This window comes from Melitaea cinxia, chromosome 19 (genome assembly GCF_905220565.1).
Source record: "Melitaea cinxia chromosome 19, ilMelCinx1.1, whole genome shotgun sequence".
NCBI classification, from domain to species: domain Eukaryota; kingdom Metazoa; phylum Arthropoda; class Insecta; order Lepidoptera; family Nymphalidae; genus Melitaea; species Melitaea cinxia.
Genome location: NC_059412.1, coordinates 15140242 through 15158203, shown reverse-complemented (window position 1 = coordinate 15158203; position 17962 = coordinate 15140242). Strand labels below are relative to the sequence as shown.

At 33.4% G+C, this 17962-nt stretch overlaps 1 protein-coding gene and 1 long non-coding RNA gene across 2 annotated transcripts; one reads left to right on the top strand and one right to left on the bottom strand.

Moving 5' to 3' along the window:
- Positions 1-7226: 7226 nt before the first annotated feature.
- LOC123662615 (host cell factor 1) lies at positions 7227-11500 on the bottom strand. Its single transcript, XM_045597431.1, has one exon. It carries the CDS (start codon positions 11404-11406, stop codon positions 8902-8904), a length of 2505 nt encoding a protein of 834 aa, XP_045453387.1. The 5' UTR covers positions 11407-11500; the 3' UTR covers positions 7227-8901.
- A 5373-nt stretch (positions 11501-16873) lies between these two features.
- Positions 16874-17564, top strand: LOC123662636. The gene is made up of 2 exons (XR_006744530.1): positions 16874-17324; positions 17407-17564. It is a non-coding gene; the product is annotated as an uncharacterized LOC123662636 (long non-coding RNA).
- Positions 17565-17962: the final 398 nt, after the last annotated feature.

Below are 17962 nucleotides of genomic sequence, written 5' to 3'. Positions count from 1 at the left end.
TGCATCGTATTGCTGTGACTCGGCTTACTATTATTGAATTTCGTAAACTACTTATTATTATGTTTTATTATTTTGACTTGGATACTCTTTGTGACTTGATACATGTCTATATTTTTGTGGGTAATTATCGAAATACTTAGGTACTTTATTTATGAATTAGGTATGTAATTACATGGTTGAGGTGTGTGTAAGAATGGGTAATGAAATACATACATAATTATAGTGTATACATGTAGTACATAGTATAAGTGTAAGTATAGTATATATATGTAATGTAGTACATACACAGTATAAAATGTTTGTCTTAGTACCTATATAATTTGTAATGTCTCATGTTTGTCGCAGTTATTAATACATAGGTATAGGTTATATGTATTAATTAACATATAATTGCGGCGATATAACAATGGTTAAAAATAATATTATAATTTAAAAAAAAAAAACAAGAAAAGCCGCCTGCGTGAAGAACAACTATTAGAAAGTAAATTGAAAAGGCTGGAACAAGATAAAAATTCAATAATTACACAAAGATAGCTAAATAAATCACACCAATTTCAAACATTATGTACTGTACACTTACAAAAGTCATGAAGGCGACATTTTCAATTATTATTTTATTTATGTTTTTTTAGCTAGGCAAATTACGTAATCGATTGAATTTTTTTAAAGAGTGGTTGATTAACATGACATAACATAACAATACACTTTATTGTACACCAACAGAAAATAATAATACGTATCAGATTGATTTTTAACTACTTCCAAAAAAGGAGGAGGTTCTTAATTCGACTGTATTTTTCTTTTATTTTGTATATATGTTACTTCAGAACTTTTGATTAGGTGGACCGAGTTCGACTTGTACGCAAAGGAAAAACAGCCGACTTCAATTACATCGACAAGTAATACAACATAGGAAGACGAAAAAATAGTCAAGTAAATACGTGTTATCAAAGATTACTCATAAAATTTGTAATCAGATCTCGATGAAATTAAATTTGATCACACGATAAACATCAGCTTTCGAGAAAATCGGTACACCTAGTAAAAAGTTATGCGGTATAATACAACGTAGGTAGACGAAAATAGTCAAGTAAAAACGTATTATTTATATTACTCGAAAAGTTGTTGTTAGATCTCAAATAAACTTAAGTGAGACCAAATGACACACACCACCTTTCGATTAAAAAAAATTGTTGAAATCGGTCCACTCAGTCAAAAGTTCTGAAGTAACATACATAAAAAATACAGTTAAATTGAGAGCTTCCTCCTTTTTTGGAAGTCGGTTAAAAATGGAAACCGATTTTACACGTCTATAGAATTCCTAAGTCGACAAGCTTGAACAGTGTAAGATTTAGTATAAAAGAAAGAGGAGTGAGAGGGAAATTCAAGAAGTAAGCTTTCCTCAGAATGAAGACTGCGTTCATTGGAATCACTAAGAAATTTAAATCGTCGTTTTAGATAAGCAGGTACAACAGGGTTAAAAAGAATAGAGTAAAGTAAGTTGAGAATATACGTATTCCCGCAGTAGGGAATTGGGTGCCACTCAGGACTACTGCCGTATCAGCTGTATCAATGATACGGGGCCCCCTATTTACAGGGCCCCTAAGATGTGTAAGCAAAAATTAGTAAAATGTTATCCACAATGTCACTTAATCTTGTGCTTCCTGGAAAAAAGAATAAAAAAACTGTCATACATACCTATAAAGTTTTCACTTCAGAAATGACTGAAGTCTGAAAAGCAGTCCCCTTTTATCCGAGTCAAGCGTGCGCCCAATTGTTGATAACATTCTGTATCGTTTATTTCGGGATTCAGTTAATCATTATGAACAATGAATTAATCTTTTTCATATAAGAATGGGGCACACAAGCAGACGAAGCCATCTGATTTATAACGACTACCGTCGCCCATGGTCTTTAGAGAAAAGATGTAGACACTAGACGCTTTAAAACCCCCAAATTTTATGGTTCCATTTGGAAAGCCCAATAGTCTCTCGCCAATTCTGCTGTGTTTGAACTTTGCCCTAGCGATTTACTACCTGTAAGACCTGGCAGCGTTGAATCTCTTCTTCAGGTTATGCGCCTGTGAATCCCCCATATAGATGCGGAAGATTCATAGGAATTAATAGTATTGGCCTCACAGGCTGAAGCGAACGATCGCCCGCATCTATTGCTGCAGGTCAAGGCTAATAACTCTCCAGCTTGGAACTACAAGCTCTTTAAATCAGCTTAAAATCCGAAATTCAAAACATTCATTCGATTAAAGAACTCATGGAATTATTACTGATAAAATTTAATAGCCTTGCATCCAGTTTTCCGGAGATATTAACTTAATGTTTTTCAAAACTAAAACTGATAAAAAATTACCTAAGGATTTCGATGGAACAGGAACAGCTAGAGCAGACTACACTCACTATTGTCTATTCTAGGAGGAAGTTATAACTTATAATCAATAAATATTTATTTTAATTCAATGCAAGCATTTTTTGTGAGAAATCTTTACCCATCATTTGCTGCCCCCCACTAATTTTGATACAGGGCCCCAAGGTTCCCGGGGTTCCAAGGAATGCTACGCCAGTGGTGCCACTGGAGTTTTTTACGCAATTCAGAAATATGATTCTATTTGCGAAGTCCAAATACGAATCGCATAGGTACATAGATTCGACCAAATTTAATAATCTGCTCCTCAGTAATGTCAAGAAAACAACTAAGCAATTTTTTACCGATGAAAAAAAACAGAGGAGGTTCTAAAGTCGCCACGTACCTGTATTTATTTATGTTTGACCATGCATAGCTTTTTACAGAGTATTCCGAAATTGATAAAAAAATATATATTGGAAAGAGTAAGCCCCGAAGTTGTTTTTCGCCTAGGAGGCGAGGAAGAAGCGCGGCTCGCAGCTTGCTTGGCATAGGCATGGGAAAGAGCAGTCCTAATTTTTAAACTTTCTTATTGGATTTTTTATTAGTATTACGGTAATAATAATCATAATATACTTTTTTGAAATCCTTGTATTGAGTCCTTTAATTTGATACCAAAAACAAACAACACAGTTATTTACCATAATTATCATTGTTATTTGTTAGCGAAACCCTTCGTTAGCCCAGGTTTGCACAGTGTTACAATAAAAACCGCATATACAAATATGGTTTTATTGTAGTTACGAAAAGAGAAATTATTTAATTTTGTTAATACGAATTTTAGAAAATATCGACTTAAAATTACATCACTAGTGTATCGATATAATTGTCGACTATGAGGCATCACTTCGCTGGCGTATATACGTATTGCTTTGACCCTTCCCTCCCCCAGACCTATCCCCCAAAAAGCAAGAAAGGGACAACTGCAGCTCAGACCGTTTTAGGTATATAATTTTTGACCAAAACAGTGTTTCGTAGTCGACTGTTTTCTCCTCCAAACATGGCAATTTTTTTAAAATTTTTTTTTTAGAAAATAAAAGAAGACTTCGGCTATGCCCCTATGTTTTTATTTTTTTGAAAATATGCATATATTTTTTTTAATGAGTGTCTGAAAATGTACAAAAAATTATGCAATATTTCGAGTTTTTGAAGTCTCCTAATTCCTATGATAATAAGATAATGAAAAAAATCAAAACATAGGGGCATGGTCATGGCAGCAAAGAGTTCTATGTCACAAAAATATCTGATCTAGTGCCATTATCCAGGGAGAAAACAGTCGACTACGTTTGTATGGAGAAAGACCTGGTACCCTTTCCTCTTAATGACGTATCGGCAGGTATATTGAGCGCTCGGCGACAGTGGGGAATCGTTTGCGCACGTCCGTGCTGATGTCGCAAACAGAAAATAGTTTTTTTTTAGTACAAAAGTAAAAATAAATTAAATGTGAAAGTTCTCATTAAATATCTATATTCATAAAATGTCAAAGTAAAATTAAAGGTCAGTGCTCAATATTCTTGCCGAAGAAAAATCAAAACTTATTATTGATTATATTATTGTTGTATGATCGATCCTTAGTTTCATTCATGCTACTAGATGGCACTGCTATGTAAGCTGCAATAATAGTTTTAAAGGAGTCCGTGGAGGCGTAGTTTTAGATTTTCTAAAAATTTTGCCACGATTTTTACCTTATTAATGAACTTCATAATAAATAAATAATATTTATTTAATACATGTAATTGTAAATTACATCACTTTAAAACAAAGTATTGTTTTATTTTATAACTTTAATTAATTATAATATTGAGAAGGTTAACGTATAATCTATGGTGCCTAGTGAGAGTTTTGTTTAATCCGTCTCGCAATAACGGGCGTAAATTTTAACTTCATTTTGTATTGGAACCTAGTTCAACCTAGTTCTCACGTTTGCCGTTAGATGACTCTATATCGATTGTATCGTATATCGTAATTCTCATACAAAATGATCTTCACGTATAAACGCGTTTCTGTTTTCTATCATGTTTCTGTGAATAAAACTCGCACTAGGCACTCAGGTTGAAGAACCTTTACTCACCTATGGTCTAGTATACGTATACCTATAGTATATTGCACTGCTGGGTGTGGTTCTCTATCACCATGCAAGAGAGGGGTCGGCATTTATATTTCTTACTATGAGTAACGATCTTTATCAGATGTCTGTAAAAATAACCGAGACCGACAGCTTAACGTGCACTCCGAAACATCCAAACCGGAAAGAAATATTTGTACAAATACGAATATCCATCCCGAGCGGGAATCGAAGCGGCAAACCGTCGGTATTTTAGGAGCCTACACACACCACTACACCAGAGCGGTTATTATTATTATTTTTATGTGGTTGTATTTATCTCGTAAAGTGCGTAAGTATTGTTATTTTATTTCTGTTGAAACTTCAAAACATTTGACAGTAGGTATTAATTTTATTTTCTCTTCATTCGCATTTTGTGCTCAATTTATATAAATGGAATTGAGGATCATTTATATTTAGGAAATGTGTATTTATATTTCTCTTATTTCTAATGTTTGGTATAAATACAATTAATCAACAGAAAAACGAGACGAGACGAACATACTTTGTCATCGATAAACAATGAACCGAATGAACGCAAATTTTTTTTAGTTTTTTTTTTTTACTAGCGCAGTAAGCGATACTTCATAAGTAATTAAGCTCTACCTATCTTGGGCCTACCGAAATAACGGTTCAAGACCCTTGCTTCTTGTAGCCCTGGAAACGAACATCATCGCTAACGACGATAATTTTATGTAATTAATGGGAATAATGATTTATCGAGGTAGCGGTAAAAGTTTGGAGTAACCCGACTGAGGGAAGCACATCAACCTAACGAAGATCACAGCTAAATAACACTGTTGACAAGTAACTAGTATTCGTGTGGTAAGAGATTGGTGTCGTAAACGCGTTTGCGCTGCATCTGTTGCAGTTGTCTATAGGCTACGCTAATCGCTTACCAACAAGTGGATCGTACCTTTTCTTGTTTGCTGAACTAGTCCTATAAAAATTCTTATGTGTAAATAAAATGGAAATAATTAAATAAGTCTAATATTTAACGTACAAAATTGTCGTATATTCCTAAGGTAGACAATATCGCCTGTGTTTTAGGGCAGGGTGACTGTAAACAGGCTCAATAGGGTGTCAAGTTATTTAGGAACTAATAATTTGTATTTGTAGAGATATGGAAATATTTATCTGTCAATATAGGTGCCTCAGAGAGCACGTTAAGCCGTCGGTCCCGGTTGTTATCATGTACACCTGATAGCGATCGTTACTCATAGTATAAGGAATATATCCGCCAACCCGCATTGGAGCAGCAGGGTAGATTAAGCTCTGATCCTTCTCCTACATGGGGTAAGAGGCCTATGCCCAGTAGTGGGATATTACAGGCTGAAGCGAATATAGGTGGTTAACAATCCTTGAAGAGCTGCTATATCACATTAAAGAGACCGAGAGAGTACTTACCTAGTCAATTTCAGACTTCTATTTTAACGAATCAATTGTCGGCAGACAAAACCAGTAGTCGTGCTACGAAGAGCATAAATTATATTTTTCTTCAACGGAATCACTTAAAAGTGTTTTAAATGCAATTTAAAATGAATTTATAATGAAGTCGTGATACTGAATATCGATGAAACGGATTTGAGATAAAATTTTATATGGACACACATTTTAAAAATTTAAGTATATTTACTAATATATAAAAAAAAAAAAATTAAATATTAAAATTTTTGATTTCAAATTTTAATTTGTAAAATGATGATTCGATGGTGTTTTTGAACCCTATTTGAATAAAGTTGTCTTTTATTTTGATTTTGAATTACTGAAAAACCCTCATTTCAATCTATACTAATATTGTAAAGCTGATGAGTTATTTGTTAAACATATTTTTGTGTTTGATAGCCTATATAACGAGGAAGGCTAAAGGCTATTTAAAATTGTAGTATATTTTTTTTCAAATTAACGCGAGCAAAACTATTTAGTTATACTATAAATCTGCTGCATTTACTGCAGTTAAATATGTAATAATAGAATAATTACTTACTGATTAAAGCAACGTTTATTAAATTTTTTGTTTTTATATACCATGACGATAATGATTTTAATTAATTATTACAAAATAAAAAACCTTTTCATGGGTAGGCTTATTTAAAACAGTGTAATTTAGTGACACCTAGCGAATTACTCACAAACTAATTAGAATAACTTTACAGTGCCGCTTCTTAACCTTTAGGTACAAGCACTCACTGCTAGGTAGCGCTGTAAAAATATTAAATATATAGCTAGTGGCAAACTGAATTTTAATCCTCATGTTATAACAAATATAACAAAATTATATAAAGAAATAATGGAAAACAATTTGTAACATTTATCATCATAATCAACATCACTTCAGCCTATCGCAGTCCACAGCTGGACATGGGCCTCCACAAGTTCGCGCCAAAAATGGCGTGGATTCATGTGTAATATTTATACCTATATCAAAAATAAAATAAGCAATGTCAGTCGCTCAATAATTCATTTTGCAACTAAATGAACCACAATATATATTTTTTGTAGAAATAGTATCATTAAAATATTTTAAAAACTTTGTTAATTAAGAGATTTTTAAGTAGTGTACGACTCTTATCGGATTGCGTCAGCTTTTTAAAACAAAAAATTCATAACTTTTGCAATATTTAAAGAGCTTAGTTCTGCAAAATTGTTATAAAATATTAATTAATATAACATTACAAAGACTGATTCAAAAAAATAAAAGGCGCAGTTATGCAAATCCGTTTATTTAAGCAAATGAACATATGAACAAACTATAACATTAAATTTATCTACTTATTTTATTTACATTTCATAACTCACTTATTTTAATATAAATCTAATACATACAACTATCTTATCCTACATTGAAATGCAGAATAGCTTCATTTACTTTAAAACCGCACTATTTCGAGTTTAGCTGACAATCGGTTTGAAATGAAAACAATTTCTGCATTTATTATGTCAAGTTTAATTATTATATATTAAATTGCAACTTACAAGACTCCTGTGCTTCCACAGGCTCTTAGATATTACATTTCATAATAGGAGTCTGAAACGACTATGGCGAAATCAAAAGTTTGTTTCCTTTTCAATAAAATTACGACAAATTAATAACAAAACTACGTATTAAGATAATTACTTATAGAGAGTTATAATAATTTTAATGTTATAGTTTTTTTCATATTTCATTAATTTACTCATTCCCATACTAACTTTGAAGTCCGCCATAGTCTCCTACTTGTCAAAATCGAGTAATTTGCCCAAGGCAAAAACTAGGCAAGTATTAAGATCAGTGGGGCGATAAAAAAAATAGCCTCGAGACTGAGTCTCAAATATTACGATTATTAACAGACACGCCACAGATCTAAATACTGAACAAAAAAATACACCACATAAACATCAACAATGGCTTGTCATAAAAAAAAAACTTAAATAGTGCATGATATATAATATATTGTGATTTATTTAAGCCTAACACTCGACTAATGGCTTGCACGCAGCAGTGCACTTGGTGACCACTGCGTGGGAGATTATTCAGCCACCTTACCAAGTACAGCATAATATATTAACATTATACTTAAAAGTTCACCACCCCTTCCGGACTCAAATTCATGCATACAGGGAACTTAAATCGATGCAAGGAAGACAAAGACTCGCAAATTAATTGCACAGCAAACAAGTGAAATTAATGTTCCTAGAATTTTGGAAAAATCAAGTTCTACACGGCAGTATTTGGTCATGATTATGGGTAATGAAATATTATATTATATTCTCCTTATCTTTATTATTACATACAAAAATATTCTAATTTAGAAATAAATCTATAAACACAATAAAATAAACTTCAAATTGAATCTTTTAAAATCTAATTGTTTCAAGTTTAAAAAGATTTATACTTTTAACTCTGTTGCCCTCTACGCACAGTAACAACACTGTTACTGTTCAGCAGGCACTTTCGCATAATTTTATAAGAAACTAGGTCACATATGTAAAAAATACTCTTTTGTGACTATGGAAGTATGAAAAGAACATAGTTGAGTTGTGTCTTAAGACAGTTTTATAGACAGATCTTATAGCAGATTAGGAGCTCTAAGTGCAAACAGACAACTTTAAAAATAATGTTAAGAGTAAATAAAATATTCTTTTAGTAAAAACCTTAAGAGGAAAGTACTACACAGACCCATTAACGTACAAAACTCAAATGATTTACAATATTCTATTCATCATATATTATATAGTTCGTTCAACTCACTACAACGTTTCTCGTGATAATTTACATTTTATACCTCACAGTTATCATCACATTCACCATAAGGCTCGCGACCTCGCACACGACGCCCCTGGGGTCCAGGGGAGGGTCACATCTCACTCGACTCTGTTCAGTGCGGGGCGCGTCTTGGACCTCACTGAGGCTGCCCACTTTGAGCGCCCTGAGTCGCCGACTTTGTGATCACTATTGTCTGCTTACCACCGACTCCCGTCTTGCCTATTTGCAGCATATTAGATGGCAATGTTATGATTTTGTTGCCTCCGACTGTGTTGGCCGATACTAGCTTTACAATAGTTGCCCCTGGGGCTATGCCTTGCGGTTGAGCCACACTCGCAGGCGCTGTCGGCCTGTTCTGCACCATGGCCATCTTCGGAACAGTCGCGACAGTCATACCTGTTGATGTCTTGACTAAAGTAACGTACTGAGGCGTCGCACTTGCTTGTCCTCCACCTGGTGTCTTCTTTATGATAACAGGAATGCCAGCATTTCCACCTGCTTGTCGCAAAACTGTAGCTCCTGCAGTGCCTGCTGAGCTTACCGTTGTAGCGGTCGTTACCTGTTCACCCGATTTTGCAGTAACAATCTTGTATACTGGTGTCTTGACTTGTTGTCCAGAGATAGCGCCTCCAGCGATCTGTATAGCACCCCCCGTGCTTCCTATGACGGGCAAGTTGCCCGTCCCTAGTTTCACAGGAACTCCCGCGGCTACCTTGGTCTGTACTCCCGCTTGGATGGGAACTCCTCCGGCTGTCTTCACTAAAACGTTGCTTGTGCCGATTTTAACATTTCCAGCGCCGAGTTTCAAAGGAACATTCGTACCTCCCACTTTTTGGACGCTATTCGTTGTTATCTTACCTTGTATATTTGCAGCACCAATTTTAAGAGGTACTGCATTGCCGGCCAATTTAACTGGCATATTACCACTACCTAATTTGACGGGAACTCCAGCACTTGTACCAGTTTTGACTTGTACGAATCGGGGCGTTCCTCCCGCGCCTGTTGTAGTGCCGAGGACGATCTGTGCGTTAGACTGAGGTGTGGACACTCGCACGCTACTCGGAGTGCCTACACCACTTACAATTCTCGTTACACCCTGCGGCGTCACGGCAGCCACCTTTATTTGCTGAGAGGATCCTGCAGCTGGTGATTTGACGACTGTTTTGCCTTGGTAGGTTTGCTTTAATGTTGGAGTATTCGGTGAAATCTTGACGGCCGCCTGTGCTGGCATTTTGATCGATCCAGATACAACTTTCTGTGGTGTTGATACTATAGGTGTAGAAATGGGCGACGCGGCTGCAGCGACAGGCCGAACGGGCAAATCAGTAGGTGTAAGCGGTAGACCAGTGTTCACTGGTGATGTCAATCCAAAGGCCTTGGCCACATCGGGTTGTCCAGAGACAGGTGATGCAGGTGGTGGAGCTGCCACAGGCTCAGCAGCAGTGGGGAACCTTGCAGGAGTAACTTTGCCACATTTCTGAACTTGAAGTAGATATGTTGTGATAGTGCTTACCGCAGGCCAACACAATTCCAGAGATGTTGTACCGGCTCGCACCAGTGCAACACGTCCAGCTTGTGGCGGCACACCGACTTCTAGAAACCAAAGATCTTTACAGCAAATTTGATTATTCCACGTTTTTCTATAACCATCTCTTCCTGACCAAATATAGAGTCTCGTGTGGATTGCAACTGCACTGTGCCCCGCACGAGCTCGAGGCACACACTCCTCAAACTTATCGAGAGCAATATTATCCCAAGTCATGGTTTCCAAGTTGAGAGACGCTAGTGAGTTGGTACACTTCCACTCCTTTTCATGGGTTGCAAGTTTTGATTCATCAGGTACGAGTGGAACCCAACCTCCATACACATACATGTGATGGCCGATGACAGTGGCCGTGTGAAGAGACCGAGGTAAAGGAGGGGGACCACCTAGTTCTGGTCGTGACCAAGACATGCTATCCACATCAAGGACCCACAGGTCACCTAGACGGGAACCACTCATACCTCCATAAATAATTAATGATGATTTTCCTGAGTTTCTGTCTACATATGCGACGCCGCTGTGGGATTCGCGTGGGGGTGGTGACTGACCATAAGTAAGCGGAATATCCCACACGGTCATAGACGAATTTGGATACAGTTCTAGTGTATACAGATCGTTTAAATATCTGGGAATATTGTTCTTAGGGTCATCACTTTCGTTAGCTAAACCCCCGAATATGTAGACTTTACCGTTGAGCAGAGTGAAGCTATGTCCGAGTCGAGGACATGGAGGTATACCGTGTTTGGGCGGTAAGGGCTTCAGACGTTTCCATTCCCATCGCGAAGCCTGCAGTTCATACAAATCGTTAGAATACTTGCCGTACTCCACCATGCCGCCAAAAACTAGAAGACGTGTGCCGTCGACCACGAAGCCGTAAGCGGCGCACCCTGGAGGGACCTCCCCTTTCGTAACAGGAACAAACCATTGATTTGTAGTAGTATTGAAGACGTGAAGCTCATGAACTATCCCTTCATTTCCGCCGCCGAAAACTATCATCAAATCTTTAATAGCAACCGCGCGATGGCCATGACGGGGTCGTGGTTGAGGGCCGCTTGGGTTGTAAACTTTTTGCCACTTAAGTACAGCGTTTTCCTTCATTTTAACTATACATTTGTTACTAAAAGCTTAACACCGTATGTATCGCTCAGGATGCGTATCTATAGCATAGACAATGAGAAACGTCGTAAATAAGCTTTGAAGAAAATATTCGGGTTAGTTGCAGCTGCGTAATTATTTTCTATATAACTTTCTCTTTCGCACTTATGTAACTCGCCTATGAGTATAAAAAAATCACCATATGCAGCTTACAGTGTATAACAAAAATGGCGTTAGCAACAGCAATGGCAACTTAACAAAAGGAGAAAGAACGGCGTCGGACGTCAAGAATTGTCTATGTCTAGCATACAGACTAAAAATAACGAGTTGAGCATAAATAATTTTGAACGAGATAATAATGAAATGTTAAAAGTATTGTAATTTTATATATAAAATTACTCATTTTACTGAACCTTATAATATATTAAACGCAATTTATCTTTTCCTAACATATTTTGTACATAACTGGTGTTGTAGGTTCCAAACAAATGAAAGTAAAGTTAGAAATATAATTTTAAAGTGTTATTAAAATTCAATGTTCGTAACACCAAATAAATAAAAATATACAATATTAAAGCCACTTTACTTTTCTATAACTTACCACTGAATATTTTGATATTATAACCCTAATTACTCTATTGTTATATTGGCTAAACTGACATTAAAAGCGCGGCGGAAATTATCTCAGCAGAACTCTGCATTTACTCCAAAAATAACTTAAACATAATAATGATACGAGATAATGGACTTTATTGTATAGACACATGTAAATTAATTAAGTATTTATTTCACTACAAGTTAATTCTTTTCTTATAGGCTAACCTCAACATTGTTTATTTATTATTCCTACAAACTGAAAACTACTGAAAACCACAGATTAGACATAAGTCCGAAATTGGTTTTTGCAGATTAACTAACTTTAGTTCACATTCTAATAAATTGTAAATTTTATATTTTAAAGTTTCAAATGATCTAGCAATAAATTAAATAATAAAAAATATTTACATTTTATTGTACAAGCAAACTTTTTTATTTCGATAGAAGTTTTTAAAATTTAATATACATTTTTTGTTATTTTACACAATACTTTTACAAATTCTATTTAACAAAATTATAATATATCCATAAGTTTTTTTTTTTTTAAGTAAATTAAAAACGTTACTTCCGTTACACATTTTACGTACAAAATTACAGATTTAATTAAAATTGTATTTTTAGTACAGTTCTAGCATTCTACTTGTCTAGCCTTATACCTAACTTACGTTATCCAAGAATAGAATAAATGATATTAACCTAATATATTTATCATAGGGAAGTGGGAACAGACGAATCTTATCGATCCAATCCACGTTCATCGGTCTTTGTTGTATCTGCTTGAAATGTTTTCATGTAAAGTAAATAAGATCACTTCAAACGAAAAGTAAAAACCATGAGACACCTAATGTGCTGTATTATTCTTTTTTAGTGGAGTTATTATCAATGATCTTAATGTTTCATTTTTAATATATTTAAATTATTTTATATAACCATAATTTTAAACGACACATACGAGTTTAAATATAAGTTGTCATCTTATTTTAAAAATTAATACGTTTATAAGACATGGAATTATGTATAAGGCCAGAGCCATATGATATCTGTATTATAACACAGCAGTTGAGTTTTCAGTTTACCTGAACGGCGCTTACTGATATTGATGATGGATACTGCAATCCTTGAAGTTAAAGTCATCAAGTGATATGTCTTACCTTTGCCGATATATGATGTCGGAACGGACGGAACGTCTCAAAAAAAAAGTGCAACAAATCAGGGTAGCGCTATTGTCAATAGTAAGGAGAAAGTACTTTAATTATACTACCTACCTTCCCGATTAAAATTTTGGTCATTATTTTTAACTTAATAATAATAATAAAGCTTTATTTAATTCCATACAAAAATCTTCAACAAATTAATAACATAATTCTTCAACAGTTTTAACAAATTTAATAAATTAAATCAAATTAAATAAAATTAAACTAAATTAAATGAAATTAAACTAAATTAAATCAAATTAAATTAAATTGAACAAGTATATGAATTAAATTAAACAAATTAAATTAAGCAAATTAAATTAAACAAATTAAATAGAATAAAATTAAACAAATTGTACAAAATTAAATTAAACGAAATTAAAATAATCAAATTAACCAAAATTAAATTAAACGAATTAAACAAAATTAAATTTTTAACTTATTAGGTTGTTATTAGGTCACTATTAGCATTTATTAGTAAGTTGATTTACTAATCTAATGCTACTGAGAAACTAAGTTGAGCAAATTGAAGTAATTTCTTATTCGAAGAGATTACAATATGTCACTGTTTAATTTATTGTAGATACGCGCATCTTATAAAATTATAAATAAGAATAATTTACTAACAATATAAAACTTAATTTGAAACAATAGAACATTCTGATTCTCTCTGATTTCATTTTTCTGTAAGTATTACTATACTCTGTGATTACATTGTAACAAGAAGCTTAAACAAAACCAAAAAAGATAATTATACCTAAGCTTTCTGTACAAAACACATTGTAACGATCTGTTTTTGTCTATGGCAAATTTCGTATCTGTATTACAGTAACAGTGTTGCCAACTTAGGTGATTTTCCCCCTAAAATGAGGGATATTTTGCAAGCGAGAAAGTTTTAGGGAATAATTTTTTTTGGGAATTTTTATTACCTCAACGTAATACATTTTAGGTTCTAAAATTTATTTAATATTTTAAAACCCTTTGAAATATAAAAATTAATAAAAAAACCCAACGGATTTTCAAATAATTTCAATTTTAGTTTTAGAGGGTATTGTATTTTATTTAGGGACTTTTGTTAAAAGATTTTTCAGGTTTTGGTAGCACTAATATCTAATCTGTGATTATCTGTGGCTTGCTCGATCAGAGAAACTAACTTTTATTTATTCTACTTGTAAACCATATTATACTTATCTATGATTCTACTCGTAAGTATTACTATACTCATACTTAGTCTTGGGCTTAATCGGACATTGTCAGGTGTGCACCCTATTCGTACAATACGAAAAAGGTACTAGTACACCTTATTAGTACTATTAGTACTTAGTAGTACCCAGATTTATTAACCAAATGACATTGATATTTATAAAAAACCTAGATACACAATCAGCGTCTAAAAACTGTCCACCAAAAGAGCGCACTTTGTGAGCTCTTTCAATCAAAAATTCAAAAATTATACCTAGGTATCGGGTCGCTCATGTTACCGCACGCATAAAAGACATTAAAAATGCCGAAGTTTTGTTTGAATAATTGTAAAAATATGATATCAAGGACGCTGAATAAGGATGGGATATTGTACTTTCGCTAAGTGAAAGAGTTTATTGATTTATTTTTGTTGTATATATGACTAAATATAGGGAGAAATAGGTGATTTTGATTTAATTTGTCTTAAATCTTCACTGAACAATCAGAGTTTATTGCGGCAAATTCAAATGGCCGCTTTTTCAGTAATCAATAACAATGCATTACAATCTCATTTTAATTTAGTCGAATAATACAAATTGAATCTGTTCTTTCCAATGGAGTCGATTTTTATTATTATCATTTTTTCTGTTGTTTTTTATTATCATGATTTTTTATTATTATCATTTTTTTTTGTTATCTAATTATATTTATCAAATTTAATCCTTTTTTGTATTTAGTATATAGATACATACCAGAACTCTTCATAGAACGATTGCAAATGGTAACAACAAATTTTGTTCTGTATGTATACATAAACATGTTGTTGATAACCACATTACTAAGTTGCAGGAAGGGGTTGAAGTAATGCAAACAAGTATGTAGGGCTAGCAGAGGTGGCATGCAGATACAACACACAGACATACATACAAACACACACGTGTATGTTTGTGTGTTTGTGTATATGTGTGTGTGATTAAAGATTAAAGACAACGTAAGTAGACAAAAAATTGTCAAGTAAATACGCGCTATCAAAGATTACTCAAAAAGTAGTCATCAGATCTTAAATCAAATTTAAAAAAGACTTTATGACAATCATTAGCTTTCAAATAAAGTAAGAATCATTAAATTCGATTAACCCAGTGAAAAGCTATGCAATTTGATACAGCGACGACGAAAAAATAGTCAAGTAAATACGCATTATTAGACAACTCTAAAAGTACTTGTCAGATCTCAATTAAATTTAAATGGGGCCAAATGACACGCAACACCTTTCAATTAAAACAAAATTAATCGAAATCGGTCCACCCAGTCAAAAGTTCTTATGTAACATATATTAAAAAAATACAATCGAATTGAGAACCTCCTACTTTTTTAGAAGTCGGTTAAAAATTAATAATATATTTGTTTAGGTTTAGAATATACAATATATATAAATTTTAAAAACTTAAAATACTAATTTATTTTGTAAAAAATATAAAGTGTAAAATATAATATACTCGACTCACTTCATGTCTTGTCCTACAGGCAAATTTCGGTCATAAAATTTTATTGCTTTTTATACCCTGCTTTGTAAATACAACTTTAAATCATGTGCGTAAGGTGAAATTTCCATAAAAATATGCCTATATCATGACCATAATAAGTCCTTTTTTTTATTTGGAGCATATTTGGCGACACTTTTAAGTTACTTTTGTATGAGACTGTGCATGTAGGGTTTTTTATAGATCAGTGCCAAATGATGATAAATAGTACCTGGCTACAAAACAGTATACAGGTCAAAATTTTATTTTTTCATCATTTTGATATATTCTTTTTGTCTTCTAGCACTAAAGATACGATTGTGAAATAACAAACCTCATTATACGCATTATTTGATTTCCGTAAATATAACGTAAACAAATTCCTTTTACGTAATAGTGTATTTAAAAGGTTTTTTAAATCACTAAAATTCTAAATTTTTACTTACTTAATTTAAACAAAAACTTTAACAAAAAAAAAATTACTTATACGTAAAAGGAATTAGTTTACGTTATATTCATAAAACTTTGATTAAAAACTAAACATTAAAACGCCATATGAATAGAATGCGCGACGCGGTGTAACTCGTGCGGTCTTAGCACATTCAACATTAATCGTTCGTACCGTTCTGCTGTATAGCTCTGTTTCGTTTTAACGCTAACGAACGTCGTACGAAGGTACGAATAACATCATCTCGGACAGTCGGACCAAAGTCGGACAGTCGGACAATCGGATAGTGTGATACTCGGACCCATAGTCGTACAATACAAACTCGTCGGACCGCGGTGAACGTAGTTCAAGTATACAGTTGATAGTACTGTTACAGTGTACGATTAGTCCGATTAGGTCCGAATAGCGATTGATGTTCGGTACTATTACATTTCGTACCTTACTAAGTAACGTAACCTTTTAGTACATCGTACATGTGCTACCCAAGACTACTCATACTCTGTGTTCTACTCTATGGAAACTTCCTGTATGCTTATATTACTCTTTGATGGAAACTAACAAGAAGTAAATAAAGGTAGCAACCTTTGGTAGCAACTGAAACTGAAATAAAAATAATAAATTGATAAGCTTTGTTTACATGACTTAGGCATTTTAATAGAGTTTTACAATCTGGAATAATTTTTGTTGTATTTCCAAGTATATTGCTATCAAAAAGTCTAGTATCAAATATACAATAAATTAAAATTGTTACAAGTGAAAGAACGTGGATAAATAAATACATTTAAAAAGTTTATCTATTTCGGAATTATGAAGTATTAAATATACATTAAATATGAAATAATAATTAATTAACATCTCAATACTATGATTTTAGTTCGAAACTAGTTATTACTTTGTATGAAGAAACTCTTGACAAAAATTTAAAGCTGAAGGAACATAGGATCTTTCTACTGACTAAATCAGACATTAATTTACTGATTGGTGAGAAATTTTTATATAAAATGTATGATTATACTATTGTAGTAAATGCAGTATATGGTAATAAAACAAATATGTTTTGTAGATGCTGACAGTACAAACGTTTCGAGAGACGAGTACGAAATTAAATGAGAACTAAATTAATTATTGAATCAATGTGTGTAGATCACAATTATTTATTGAGATATTCAATGGATTTGTAAAGAAATGTAATTCTTTAATTAATAAATAATGAAATAAAAATGTGTTTTCATTTCAATATATTATAAGTATAATATGCTAGACTGATGATCTGTGTAAGATCGCCTGGGCTGGATGAGAACTGCGGAGAACCGGGAAGCTTAACATAAATTTGGGGAGACCTACTATCAGCAGAGGACCGTGATAAGCTGAAGTGACGTGTATAATATTTTTGAAAAACAAATATAACACGGACAAACAGTTTTAAATGGAAAATAAATTATTTATGGCCTATGTCTGGTTGCTGATGAACCTATGTGATATATAATTGTGTCCGAAAGATAGTTTATATATTTTTCCTTTTCAACTTAAACTGACTTAGTAGACAGATATTTCTATTCACAACATGCAACTCCAAATCCTGTCTTTAGGTTGAGTGGAACAAGCCTCTCTACTGCACC